The 11,439-nt window shown below is 64.5% G+C and overlaps 3 protein-coding genes across 3 annotated transcripts; 1 reads left to right on the forward strand and 2 right to left on the reverse strand.

Moving 5' to 3' along the window:
• Positions 1-75: 75 nt before the first annotated feature.
• On the reverse strand, positions 76-5,103 carry JCM10292_000657 (uncharacterized protein; the record flags this gene model as incomplete). The annotated part of the gene is made up of 9 exons (XM_076650861.1): positions 76-217; positions 272-390; positions 454-878; positions 943-1,781; positions 1,839-2,029; positions 2,090-3,605; positions 3,663-3,735; positions 3,799-3,856; positions 3,916-5,103. The coding sequence occupies 9 exons, from the start codon at positions 5,101-5,103 to the stop codon at positions 76-78; spliced, it is 4,551 nt and encodes a 1,516-aa protein (XP_076503542.1).
• A 354-nt stretch (positions 5,104-5,457) lies between these two features.
• MSH4 (MutS family protein MSH4) lies at positions 5,458-9,511 on the reverse strand (the record flags this gene model as incomplete). Its single annotated transcript, XM_076650862.1, has 19 exons — positions 5,458-5,760; positions 5,843-5,991; positions 6,063-6,141; positions 6,234-6,296; positions 6,360-6,389; positions 6,467-6,730; positions 6,801-6,909; positions 6,971-7,064; positions 7,121-7,152; positions 7,209-7,307; positions 7,366-7,460; positions 7,522-7,726; positions 7,797-8,219; positions 8,274-8,332; positions 8,387-8,449; positions 8,541-8,615; positions 8,679-8,975; positions 9,032-9,265; positions 9,326-9,511. 19 exons carry the CDS (start codon positions 9,509-9,511, stop codon positions 5,458-5,460), a joined length of 2,859 nt encoding a protein of 952 aa, XP_076503543.1.
• Positions 9,512-9,646: 135 nt separating this feature from the next.
• JCM10292_000659 (uncharacterized protein) lies at positions 9,647-11,429 on the forward strand (the record flags this gene model as incomplete). Its single annotated transcript, XM_076650863.1, has 4 exons — positions 9,647-10,316; positions 10,376-10,927; positions 11,020-11,111; positions 11,169-11,429. The coding sequence occupies 4 exons, from the start codon at positions 9,647-9,649 to the stop codon at positions 11,427-11,429; spliced, it is 1,575 nt and encodes a 524-aa protein (XP_076503544.1).
• Between the last annotated feature and the right edge of the window lie 10 nt (positions 11,430-11,439).

Raw genomic sequence — 11,439 nt, forward strand, 5'->3', positions numbered from 1 at the left:
TTACAACGGCAAGACGAAAGTGAACAAAGTATGCAAAGAAACAGGGAAAGCCCATGACCTCTTCGTCCTCCTCATCTATGCGTCGAACTTGCCCTTGCGCAAGCCACCGAGCTTGCTCGGTTTCGGACCGAGCGCCATACTGCTGCTGCTCTTACTCTTCGACGTTGCGCTGCCACTCGCCTTCTTGGCCGCATTCTTCGAGCCCATAAAGCTCGTGCTGCAAATTGAGAAGGTCAGGGTGCTTCCGAGCTGACGAGAACGAACAACGCACACTGCGCCGCCTCGCCCGCCAAGCGCGGTAGCTCCAGCAGTCTGAGATTCTTCGCCGCGATCGGCCGCGCGATACTGGACCTGCGCGCTGACCTGCTTGCCGAAGACGAGCGTTTGCGACTGCAGAGATACGGCATTCTCAGTCAGCGCAGCACAGCACAAAGACGCGAAGGAGCAACGCACGTCGAGCTCGGCGAAGTCATCTACGGTGCGGACGATTGTGGTCGACTTCGCGACCGCGATGTTGCACTTGAACGGAGCCACCGACGAGCCCGAGCCACCGACGTGCCGATTGGGCGAGAAACCGCGCACATAGCCTGACTCCTCGTCGTATGCCACGCCGTTGGCCATAGCGTGTGCCTCGTCCCGCTCGCGCTGCTGCTGGATCGCGATTTGCTGCGCGTCGCGGTACGATCGCTTGGGCAGCGGGGCAAGCGACTCGGCGCGGCCGAAGACGTCGAAGGCACCACCTCCGTCTTCGTCATCGCCTGCGTCTTCCTCGTCGGACGATTCGTGCTGCGTCTCAAGGAAGGAGAAGTCGCCGGCCTTCGACGCGACGCATGATTCGGCGAGGATGTCGCCGAAGGCCTTGGTCTCTTCGTTCTCCTCTGCGGTGCGGGCACATGTCAGTTCTGAAGACGGGGGCGGCGAGAACGAGGAGGCACGACGCACTAAGCTGGCCAATCGTCAGCGACTCGACACGAGCCTTCTTCTCGCGCGGACCGTTGTGCCGCACGTAGTCGTCGTCGAACTCGTCGTCCGAGAGGTCGAAGCCCTTGCGCTTCTGACGCTCCTTACCGTCGGCGATACGCTGCGCCTGCTTGAGCCGCTCCTGCTCGGCCTTTTCCTCGTCCTCGCGGTACCGCTCCTCAGCGAGGCGATTTTGCTCTGCCTCCAGCTCCTCGTCGACTTGCGCATTGTCGACGAGCTCCTGCAGCTCCGCGTCGTGACCCGTTTCGTCCTCATCGCCACTCACGCCGCCGAGGCCGTAGCCCTCCTCCTCGCTGTCCATACCCGCCTCCTCGTCGACGAAAGCGTTGTGCTGGCGTCGACGCGATACAGGCTGGGCAGGCTGCGCCTGCTGCATCGCGCCTGCACGCAATGCATCGAAAGCATTGGGCGCCATTGCTGTCGACTGTGCTGCTGAAGGCAGTGTCTCGTCCTGCGTCTCGTCCTGCGCGTCCTCCTGCGCGTCCTGCAGAGTCTCCTCGACGACTTGCGTCTCGTCCAGCGGCGTCTCAGCGGAGCGCGACGACACAACCTCGGTCGGGTCGGGCTGAACCTCCGTCGCTGCAAGGGCGGGTAGGCTGTCGAACGAAGTGAGGGCGGGTGCTCGTCGCAGCCTGGTCGGGTCGCGTGATGCTTGCGTCGGCGTCTCCGCTGACGCGAGTTGCGTCTCGAGGAACGCTTGTGACTGCGAGTCGAGCGTGGAGAGGGATTGGCGGTAGGCGAAAGCGGGAGAGTCGGAAGGGGAGTCGGCGAAGTTGGCGGGGCGGGTCTGAGTGAGGAAGCTGCGCGAACGACACATTAGACACCAGCGATGAGCACTAAAAGACTCCACGACGCACCCCTTGTCGTTGATGTACTGCCTTGGCGCGGGAGCTTCGCGAGGTGTGCCTGGCTCGAAGTCGTTGAAGCCGCCGCGAGCTTCAAGACGAGCAGCATCTGCAGCACGCTCGGCAGTGCTGATGAGCGGTTGTGCGAACATGGTTGCTGCGGGAAGGTCTTCGTTGCCGGCGGGACGAGCGAAGCCGTCTCCCTGCAAGATCAGGGTGGATCAGTTGCGTCCGCGCGTTGCTGGGGCACGGGAGGAGCGTACCTGGTCGTCACCCCCGCCCTGGCTGAACTGCGAGTCGAAGAACTGGGAGAAGCCGCCGCCATCGCCGCTTCCAGCTTCGGCACCGAACAGACCGCCGAGAGCCATCCGAGTCGGTGGAGCGGCAGGACCCGGCGTCTTGACAACCTCGGTCGGCGCAAGTCCCGCCGTGTCTCGCTGCTCATCCTCCTCGTCCGCATCGGCCGCGCGAAGCTTGGACGCAGGTCGGCGGGTCAGGGCGGGCGGCGGCATCTCGTCATCCTCGTCCTCCTCGTCAGCAGCATCGACGAGAGCGGCCGATTGTCTCTGCACGAGACGCTCTGAGTTCTGCGAGGAACGAGGCATGACGAGCTCTCCCTCGCTGTCGACCTCGCCCTCGTCCTCGTCTTCCGCCTCGGCGCGGCCGACTGGCACGTCCGAACCGCTGCCATTCATGTAGAGATCCTCGTCGCCTTCGTCGCCCGCCTCGGCCGAGTTGTACTCCTCTTCGTCGCCGTCATCGTCCTGGTAGTCGCCATCTTCGGCGTCCTCCTCGTCTTCTTGCGTTTCGCGGTCGCGCTTCTTCTTCTCCATCATGGCCTTGACATCGACGGACTCGAGCTCAGGCTTGTCGACGCCGCCCGCTGCTGCCGCTGCGAGCTGCTGCTGGCGGTGGCGCGTCTGCTTCTTCAGCCGCGCAGCGTGGTTCTGCTGCTTCGCGCGGCCGAGCAGCATGTGGTCCAGCGACTCGAGCGTGATGGCCTCGGGCGCCGCGCCGGCTTTCTTGCGCGCCTTGGCCGTCGACGACGACGCCATACCTTTCTTGGCCGGTGTCGGAACGTGGTGGTACTTCGGGTCGAGGTTACGGCCAAACTCCTTGCCGGCGGCCTGCAGCTGGCTCTCGCTCGGGTCGACATCGTCGCTCGGCGGGTGCGCCACGTCGATACCGGCGAAGCGCTGCAGAACGCGGCGGGCGTCGTTGCGCGGGCGAGCGGGCGTCTGGGCGAAGACCGCGAGCGTGTCGGTCTTGCCGAGCGCACGGGACGCTGCGTGAAGCTGCTTCTTGGCGTTTGGGTCCTCGATCTCGAGATCCGAGTCGGAGTCGGCGACGGCGGCGGCGGCAGCAGCGGCGCGCTGCGCCGCCCGAACCGCAGCGACCTTCCGCTCCTGCAGCGCGCGGCGCCGCGCCTCCTCAGCTCGCTTCTCATTCTGCCGCCGCATCATTTCCTCCGGAGACACAAGCTCCTCGTCATCGTCGTTGTCTGCCGCAGCGGGTTCCGGACCAGCCTTCTTGCCGATGTAGCCCGCCGGCCTGGGTCGTTGCGGCGGCCGGTACGGTGCGGGCGTTTGGTTGATGTCGAAGATGGGCGAGCTTTCGCGCTGCTTGCCCAGAGCCTTGAGCGAGAGGCCGAAGGCGGCCCGAGGAGTCTGCTGGGGCTGCGAAGATGCGGGCTGGATGCTGTCGGAAGAGGTGATGACGAGCGGCTCGGCACCCATTGTCGAAGCAGTGCGGTCCATTGAAGGCATAGGCGCAGACGAGCTGTAAATGAAGGGTCATCAGCGATAACGCAAAGTTGTGCGCAAAGAGCGGACCGACATGGTGTGCGCCTTGAGGGCATCCATCACCGACTTGCCCTTCTTCTGTACGGGCGCGAGATGCGCTTCTTGTTCTGCGGTACACGTTTGTGAGTAAACTGCTGTAGACAGTCACAACGGAAGTGGAGGCAACATACGGCGAGCATAAGCAGCGGTTGTCCGGTTCATCTCGTCCTGAATCTTCTTGTTCAGCGACTGTATTGTGCTTGACGTCAGCGCGGCGCAGAGAGAACGAGTCGATAGCCTGGACGGACCTTCGTCTTGGTCTTGAACGTTCCGGCCTTCTTGCCCTTGCCCTTCGCACGATCCAGCGCGTCCTCATCATCTTCTTCAATCGCGTCCTCCTCCGGCTCTTCCTCAGCCCGCGTCGCAGCCTTCTCCTCGCGCTTGCGTCGTGCGGCTGCGTCGGCCTTCTCGCGCTTCTGCGCCGCAAGAAGGGCAACCTTCTCCCGCGCCGTCAGCTCCGAGTGGGCGGGCCCAGCGTGTGAGTGCTGGGCGCCGGGCTGCGCGGGTCCCGAGTCTTCGTCCTCGTCCGAGTCGGCGATGGCGCGCGACTTCCGGGCACGAGGAAAGGCTGAAGACGGGCGGACCAGCTCCTCGCTTTCGGGCAAGTCGTCGTCGCCCAAGAGGTTCTCGATCTCGTCGAGAACACCACCGCTGGCGGTGCTGCGCGCAGGAGAGGACGAAGGGATGGCACGGCGGCGCGCAGCGGTGGTCGAGGGAGAGCGTTGCGAGGAAGAGGATGGCAGGCGGGAGATGGTCTTGTCCGTGTCGGTCAAGGTCGGGAGAGAGGACGAGGTCGGAAGCGGCAGCGCGCCAGCCGCAGGCTGCACAGGTGCCTCGTCGGCGCGAGAATCGAAGTCGCGGTCGATATCGGCGAGAAGATCCTGCACGCCACCGCGCTTCAGGAAAGCGAAAGCACCCGCATCATCCCCGTCACCGTCGCTCCCCTCGCACTCAGACGACTCGTCAACAACGCTCGTAGAGCGACGGGCGGGCGCAGGGCTCGACTTCGACGGGCGGGGAAGGGGACTCTTCTCTTGCGAGTCGTCCTCGCTCGTCGGATCGGTCGAGTGGACGTTGCGACGCGTCGGCGAAGACGTGCGCGCGAGTGACACGGCGCGATCCGTCTCTTCGTCGTCCGAGACGGGCGTCAGGCGTGCGTTCGCGCGCAAAGGCGGCACGGGAGCTGCGCCCGGCTCAGAGTCGGGAATGACTATGGTCGCGTGGCGGTCCAACGCGGGCCCAGCGGCCACCTCGTCCGCCTCTGGCTTCTTGCGACCATACGTGCGCGTCACCTTGACCCGAGAGGCTGCAGCGGCCGTGTCGACGGTGGGACGCGCCGGAGGAAGGGTGGGCGAGGAAGACTCGCTCGCGGCAAGCGAAGTCGGCGCAAGGTCAGGTGACTGCGTGTCGCCTGCTTCGACCTCCATCGAAGCCATCCCTGTACGCGTGTGCTGCGCTCGCAAGGCGGCGAGGCAAGCGGTCGAGGTCGGTGCGAGACGAAGGCAGAGGCGGGGATGCGGACGGCGCAAATGAGGCGGGCTGGCCTGTGCTTGGGGCTGTCAGGCGCGTCTTCTGCGCTCTCAAGCTGCCTCCTGCAAGCGGATGGCGCGAAGCGACGAATGCGAGGCCGAGACGCGGCGGTCGCCCGTGTTGTCGCCAAAGTCGCGTCGCCGACGCGTCGTCGCGAAATGCGAGTGTTCGCACTCTCGAGGGCAGCAGCTTCCTCGATGTACAAAGGGTCCGCCAAAGCAGCAACAAGCACATTTCAGACGCGTCCCCCGAGTCACGACTCAGTCGAAAGCGAGCATCACCTCGTCCTCCTCTTCCGTGCCGTCCCCTCCTGCATCCTGCTGCATATCGTCAAGCGACCTGCGCTCCACCTCTTCGTCAACCGACGCGTTCTCCTCGACAGGCGGCTCAAGCGACTCCTCCCTCGCGCGCTTGACACCGCCCGTCTTCGACGGCGCAGCAACGGCGTCCATCGTCTCGGCGAGCATCTGCATCGTGTCGTCCTGCAACTGCTTGAGCATGCCCTGCAGCACAGTCGCGTCCGTGACTCGACTCTGAGCGAGGTCCTTGAGCGACGTCTTGAGCTGTTTGAACGCAAGTTCGAGCTCCATCGTTGCCGTTCAAAGACCGGAGGGAAACGCAGTCAACGTGAACTCGGGCACGCACCTCGAGCAGCGCTCTCCTCCGCCGCGCAAGCTTGCTCTGCGCGCTGCGCTGCCGGCCGTCTTCGGCCAGCGACTCGAGCGTGAGCGACGCGACTTGCGCCGTGCGCAAGAGTGCTGGCGGGAGCTTGGCGACCTTTGCGAGCTCGAGACCTGCGCGTCCGCCATTCGTCAGTCCTCCTTTGGACACTTGAACGAGCGGAAAGCCAAGCAAAAGAGCGCACCGTAGTGAGTGAGCGGAGTCGCGCCGTCGCGGAGTCGGTGGCGGAACGTGAGGCTGAAGTCGGGCTGGCTCTCATCCAGCTGTGTGTTCAGAATGAACAAGCTTAGCACATTCAGACAACGCGAGCTCATCAAAGCTGTGTGCAATGCGCAGAAGCTTGTCTCCGTCTCACCTCCGTCTCAAGGTGAAGCGACACGACGTTCGGGTAGCGACTCGGCAGCGTTAGGGCGAGCCCCTGTATCACCAGGCAACGTGAGTGGGGGACACATTACATGTCAGCTGATATAGTTGCACAAACCTTGAAGTGCGTGGCGAAGAAGCAGAAAGCCTGGGCGAGAGCGCAGGTGAAGCAGGACAGCGGTCAGTCCCGTGTCCGGAAATTGCGCCAGTCGCGGCCGAGCCCACCTTGCTCTTAATGATCTCCTCAGCCACGGCGTGAGCGATCCCGACGCCCTCGACGGGGCTCGTTCCCCTCCCTAACTCGTCAACGAGCACGAGGCAGTTCCTCGCCTCGTGCGCGCCGAGCGCGCTGAGAATCATGCTCATCGTCGTCATCTCGCTCGCGAACGTCGAAAGATTGGCCTCGAGATAGTCGTCGTTCGAGAGGCGCGTGAGGAGTGCAGAAACGGGGCGGAAGGAGGCGTAGTGGGCGGGAACGAAGCAGCCGATCTGCGGGATCCAGCGTGAGTACACTTTCGCAGTCAATGGATGAGAACTCGTCCATTCGCTGACGCCTTACCTGCGCCATGATATGCAGCAGGGCGATCTGCCTGAGAAGCGTCGACTTGCCCGACATGTTGGGCCCAAAGATCAGCTGGAACGACGCCGAGTCGCTCGCGTACGTGTCGCTGATCACCAACATCAGCGTTCGAGTAAGCTTCAGAAGCACAATGCAGGAAGTAGGCGCACTTGGGAACGAAGGCGCCGTCCGACATGCGAAACTGCTCGTGGAGCGGGTGCCGGCCCGACTTGATCGCGAGCGTATCGGTCCATTCGGGACGCACTGCAGGAGACTCCGTCTCAGCCGAGATCAAGCGCATGGGCAGTTGTGCAGCGCACCACAGTCGTGCTTGCTCGAAACGTCCGCAAAGCTGCTCATGCGAACGTCAATACTTGATGCTGGGCAAGCAAAGTTGGAAAGACCCACGCCGATAGCATGTCGAGCAGTGCGATCGCCTCGGCGCACTTGTAAAGACAGCTGATGTCGGCGCGGATCTCGTCGAACATTCCCTCGAGGACCTCCTCGCTGCGAAGTATGCAACGAGTTCACGCCTGCTTCAGCAGGGAGGAATAATCCGACGCACGACATGACGAGGATCTCCTGAGTCGATTCGAGCAGGCGGGCGTTGCGCTTCTTGAGCTCAAGCGTCGAGAACTCGACCTTCTTGCCCTTCGGCACCTGCACAATTCGCATCCCGTCAGCTGGTGACGTCGTCTCCGTCTGAGGTCATCCCACGCACGACGTTGGTGACCTCTCTCGCCATCTCCGCCCTCTTCTCCTCCCACTCGTCCTTCGTCGTCGAGAAGACGAACGCGCCGCCGCCGCTCGCGCCCGCGAGCTGATGCGCGTCGAACGACTCGAGCGAGAAGCGCTCGCGCAGTGCGTCGCCGAGGTCGTGCACGTCCGACAGGTTCTCGCGGTACGTCTCGCGCGCGACGTCGAGGCTGTGCGCGGGATTGAGAAGGTCAAGGTGCCGTACCCGTAGGAGAGGCAGCGAACATAGTCGAGGCGCACAGGAGCTTGCGCTCGGCCTTGATAGCGAACAAGCGTGCATGGCGGCTGACCATCCCGCCCGCCCCGGCGCTGCCCTTCCGCCCCTTCTTGGCGTCTGCGCCGGCCCACACGTCGCGGTTGACGTTGCACTCCATGACCTGCGCGATGCGGTCGAGCGCCGGATCTTCGAGGACACGCTCGACCTGCCGGAGGAGGAGCGCATCGGCGTGCTCTACGCTCGAGCGCATTGAAGCGAGGGTCGACAGGAAGGTGCGCAGCGAGAGGAGGTAGGCGAGGTTCTGCGAGATGCGTATCGACGGATCTTGCGACGAAGTGACGCGCGGGAAGAGCGTGGTGCGTGTGGTCGTTGAGCTGCTCGAGGGAGAAGGGCGGGTGGGAGAGAGGAGACGCGCGATGATCTTGTCGAGGTCGACGGACTTGAGCCTGACAGGCTTGCGGTGTTAGCTTCATTCAGCGGCGCAGCAGGACGAGATATACGGCTCGAGTGCTTTGCGGACCGCCCTCGCTCGTTCCTCCGAGTTGACGAGTTCTTCGACCTGCGCGTGGTAAAGTAAGGGCTCTGGGCTGGAGTCTTGTCATGGCGGGCTGACCGCATCGAGGCGCGCATCGATCACTTCAGCACTTGTTAGCGGGCTGAGGATGTTGGAGCGTAGCTGGAAAGCATGGCGCAAGGGAGATGAGAGTCAAGAGGCCTGCGAGCCTTCTCAACCAGGAGACGCGAACACAAAGCAAATTCCGGCGTACGTGCCGCGTGCCCATGGGCGTGAAGCACTTGTTGAGCATGCCGAGCAAGTGCTGCTTCGAGTTCTTGTTGAGCAGCTGCTTGGAGCCAAGCGCGTCAGTCTGATCCTTTGCGCCTGTGAGCGTCCCAGAAAGCCGCACGTTCGCGACCAGCTCGAGGTTCTTGGCAGACTCTGAATCAATCAAGCATGTGCCCTCGACGGGCGTGTAGCGGATGCGGAGCGACTTGGGCGGGAAGACGAGCGACTGGGCTGTCTCGAGCCACTTGAAAAGGGCCGAGCTGGCGCTGAGGGCGTACCACTTGTTCCTGCAGGTCGTGAGTGTGGCGACGCGCTCGTCATCATGCACGGTGAGCTGTGAGAGGAATTCATAGCCTGCGACTCGAGCGAGAGTGAGGAGGCCAGCAAGAAGCATGAGCGAAAAGCAGTGCGAACCGGCCTGCAAGGAGCGAGAGTCGGTACTGCTTTAGACGTAGACGCGCGCGGACGACACACCTGCTCGTTCCAGTACTTGCGAAGCACGCCCACGACGGGGGTCGTGGGAAACTCTGCCTCGAGCCCGCGGACGAGCATGGCGGCCTCCGAGCTAGCGGCACCCGAGACGCCCTCGTCGTCGTGTGCGTTGCCCGTCGGCGGCTTCGACAGGGCAGACTGCGAGACGAGGATGGCATTGGGCGGCTTGTTCCTCGCGAGGTGTATCGTCTTGACAAAGGTGCTCGAGTCGACAAACTGAGCAGAGTCGTCAGTCTACATCGCTCGTGCACGCCAGAGCGGATTCAGTCAGCTCGCCTGCGTCAGCGTGACCTTGCCGGACTCTGTCTCGAGCGCAGCGACGCCGACCTCGCGCGACGAGCGGCCGACGAGGATGGCGAGGACCCACGAGCCGGCGTCGTCTGCAGCGGGCATGGTGGCCGCCGTGAGCGCCGTGGGCGGGCGAGACGGCGGAGCAGACCTCGCCCTGCTTGTCCCGGGCATTTCTCTCCGACCCCGAGTGTCTTCCTCGAGGACAACCCGGCGATCTCTTGCTCTCCCGCTCCCCGCTCCCTCGGCAGTCGAGGCGGGTGCTCTGCTGGAATCCACCAGGACTCTGCCGCGAGTGCACTGCTAGCCATGCGCGGCCGGAACGAGGCTTCGACCATCCCGCTCTCTATCGGGACCGCAAGCGGAGCATCGGCACTCTCGTCGGCGCAGCACCTCCCCGCGCCCCTGCGCGAGCTCGTGCAGCTCAGGACGCAGGCAGACGCCGCCCTCCACGCCCCCGCCCTCCGCCGCGAACTCGCAGACGGCACCGCGGGCCCCAACGCCGCCCAGGCCCGCGACAGCCTCGTCGCCGTCGTGCACGCCGCAGAGGGCTGGCAGGCAAAGTGCAAGAGCTCGGGCAAGGTCAGCGCAGAGGACGACGCCCGCGGCGAATACTGCCTCGCGTTCGCCCTCTCGCGCATCGGAGAGTTCGACGGCACCTCGCCCGCGGACCTGCCCGCCCGACTCGAAGACTCGCTTGCGCACTTCCAGCGTGCAGCCGACCTCCTCGCTCTCCCACAGCCGCCGGAGATCGAGGCCGTCCCGAGCGTGACGCGCCCGCAGGACCCCAAGCGGCAGGGCGGCGCAGTCGACCTCCCGCCCGTCTCGGCATGGGTTGCCGAGATGCTGGCAGAGTGGGCGAGGGCGCAGACGACCCTCGCATTCTCGAGCGTCATGGCGCAGGGGGACGGGCATGCAGTTGTGCAAGAGGACAGGCTCGCGAGCCTCCTCGACCTAGCGTGCAGACGAAACGTTCAGGGTGCGCTGCTCCGCATCAACCTGTCTTTCTTCCGGCTCTGATCGTGATGCTGCACACAGCCCTCTTCACTCCCATCGATCCCCTCACGCCGCCCGAAGAAGCGACGTCGGCCTCCGCCAACACGGTCATGGGCAACGCGCGCCTGATCCGCGACCTCTCGTCCCTCCTCCCCTTCTCCCGCCAGCCCACGCACTGGTCCCGCCGCCTCGCATGGGCAACGCACGTCGCCGACGTGCGCTTCGTCGCGGCGTCCATGTCGGCGAACAAGCTTGTCGACGCGGCGAGCGCGCACGCGCAGGTGCTGCAGAACTCGAAGATCAGCCCCGCCGAGCGCCGCGAGGTCAAGCGCGTCGTCGAAAAGACGCTGCGCCGCATCGCGCCGTTCGAGCGCACGCAGGGCAACGTCCTCCTCTGGCTCGGGCGCGTCATGCTCGACGCCGTCGGCGCGCTGTATCTCGGCAGGAGCGAGGGCTTCCAGGAGGAGCGGAGGAGGCGAGATGACAGCTCTGATACTTTCGGAGCAGAGGACGAGGACCAGGAGCAGGACGGGCAGAAGACGGAGGTTCCTGAGAACGACCTCGTGCGGGAGACGCGCCAGGTGCTGATCCGAGGTGAGCTTGGCCTCGCCGCGATCTGCGGCTGCGCGTCAACCGCATTGGCAAGCTCGCTCGATTCGGATTTGCTGACTCGCCTCCTCTTACAGCTGCCGCCCTCTTCGAGAACGCCTACGCCTCGATCCTCCGCTCGCCGAGATCGTCGCGGCGAAAGCGCCTCGAGCTGCGCCTTCTGCGTCGCGTGCGTCCGTCATCCCTCTTTCATCGTGCCACCTGCTGATGGTCCGTTCTCTCACAGCTCGAAGCGACCTACTGCGACCTGGAAAACCTCGACAACTCGACGCCCGAGGTCGTCGAGCTGCGCTCGCAGCGCATCGAGCGCGCCGTCTTCATCAACGACCGCCTCGTTGCGCTCGGGGACACGGGCGGCGACGACGAGATGGCCGAGAGCGACCACGAGGAGGCGGACGAGGAAAAGGCCGAGGAGGAGGCGGACGAAGATTCGGACGAGGAGGAGGAGAGGCTTGCGAGGCAGTTCGGGAGGCAGCGGATCGTCTAGTCTCGCGTGC

This window comes from Rhodotorula paludigena (assembly GCF_050403205.1).
Source record: "Rhodotorula paludigena JCM10292 DNA, Rt_paludigena_JCM10292v1_ctg42, whole genome shotgun sequence".
In the NCBI taxonomy this organism is placed as follows: domain Eukaryota; kingdom Fungi; phylum Basidiomycota; class Microbotryomycetes; order Sporidiobolales; family Sporidiobolaceae; genus Rhodotorula; species Rhodotorula paludigena.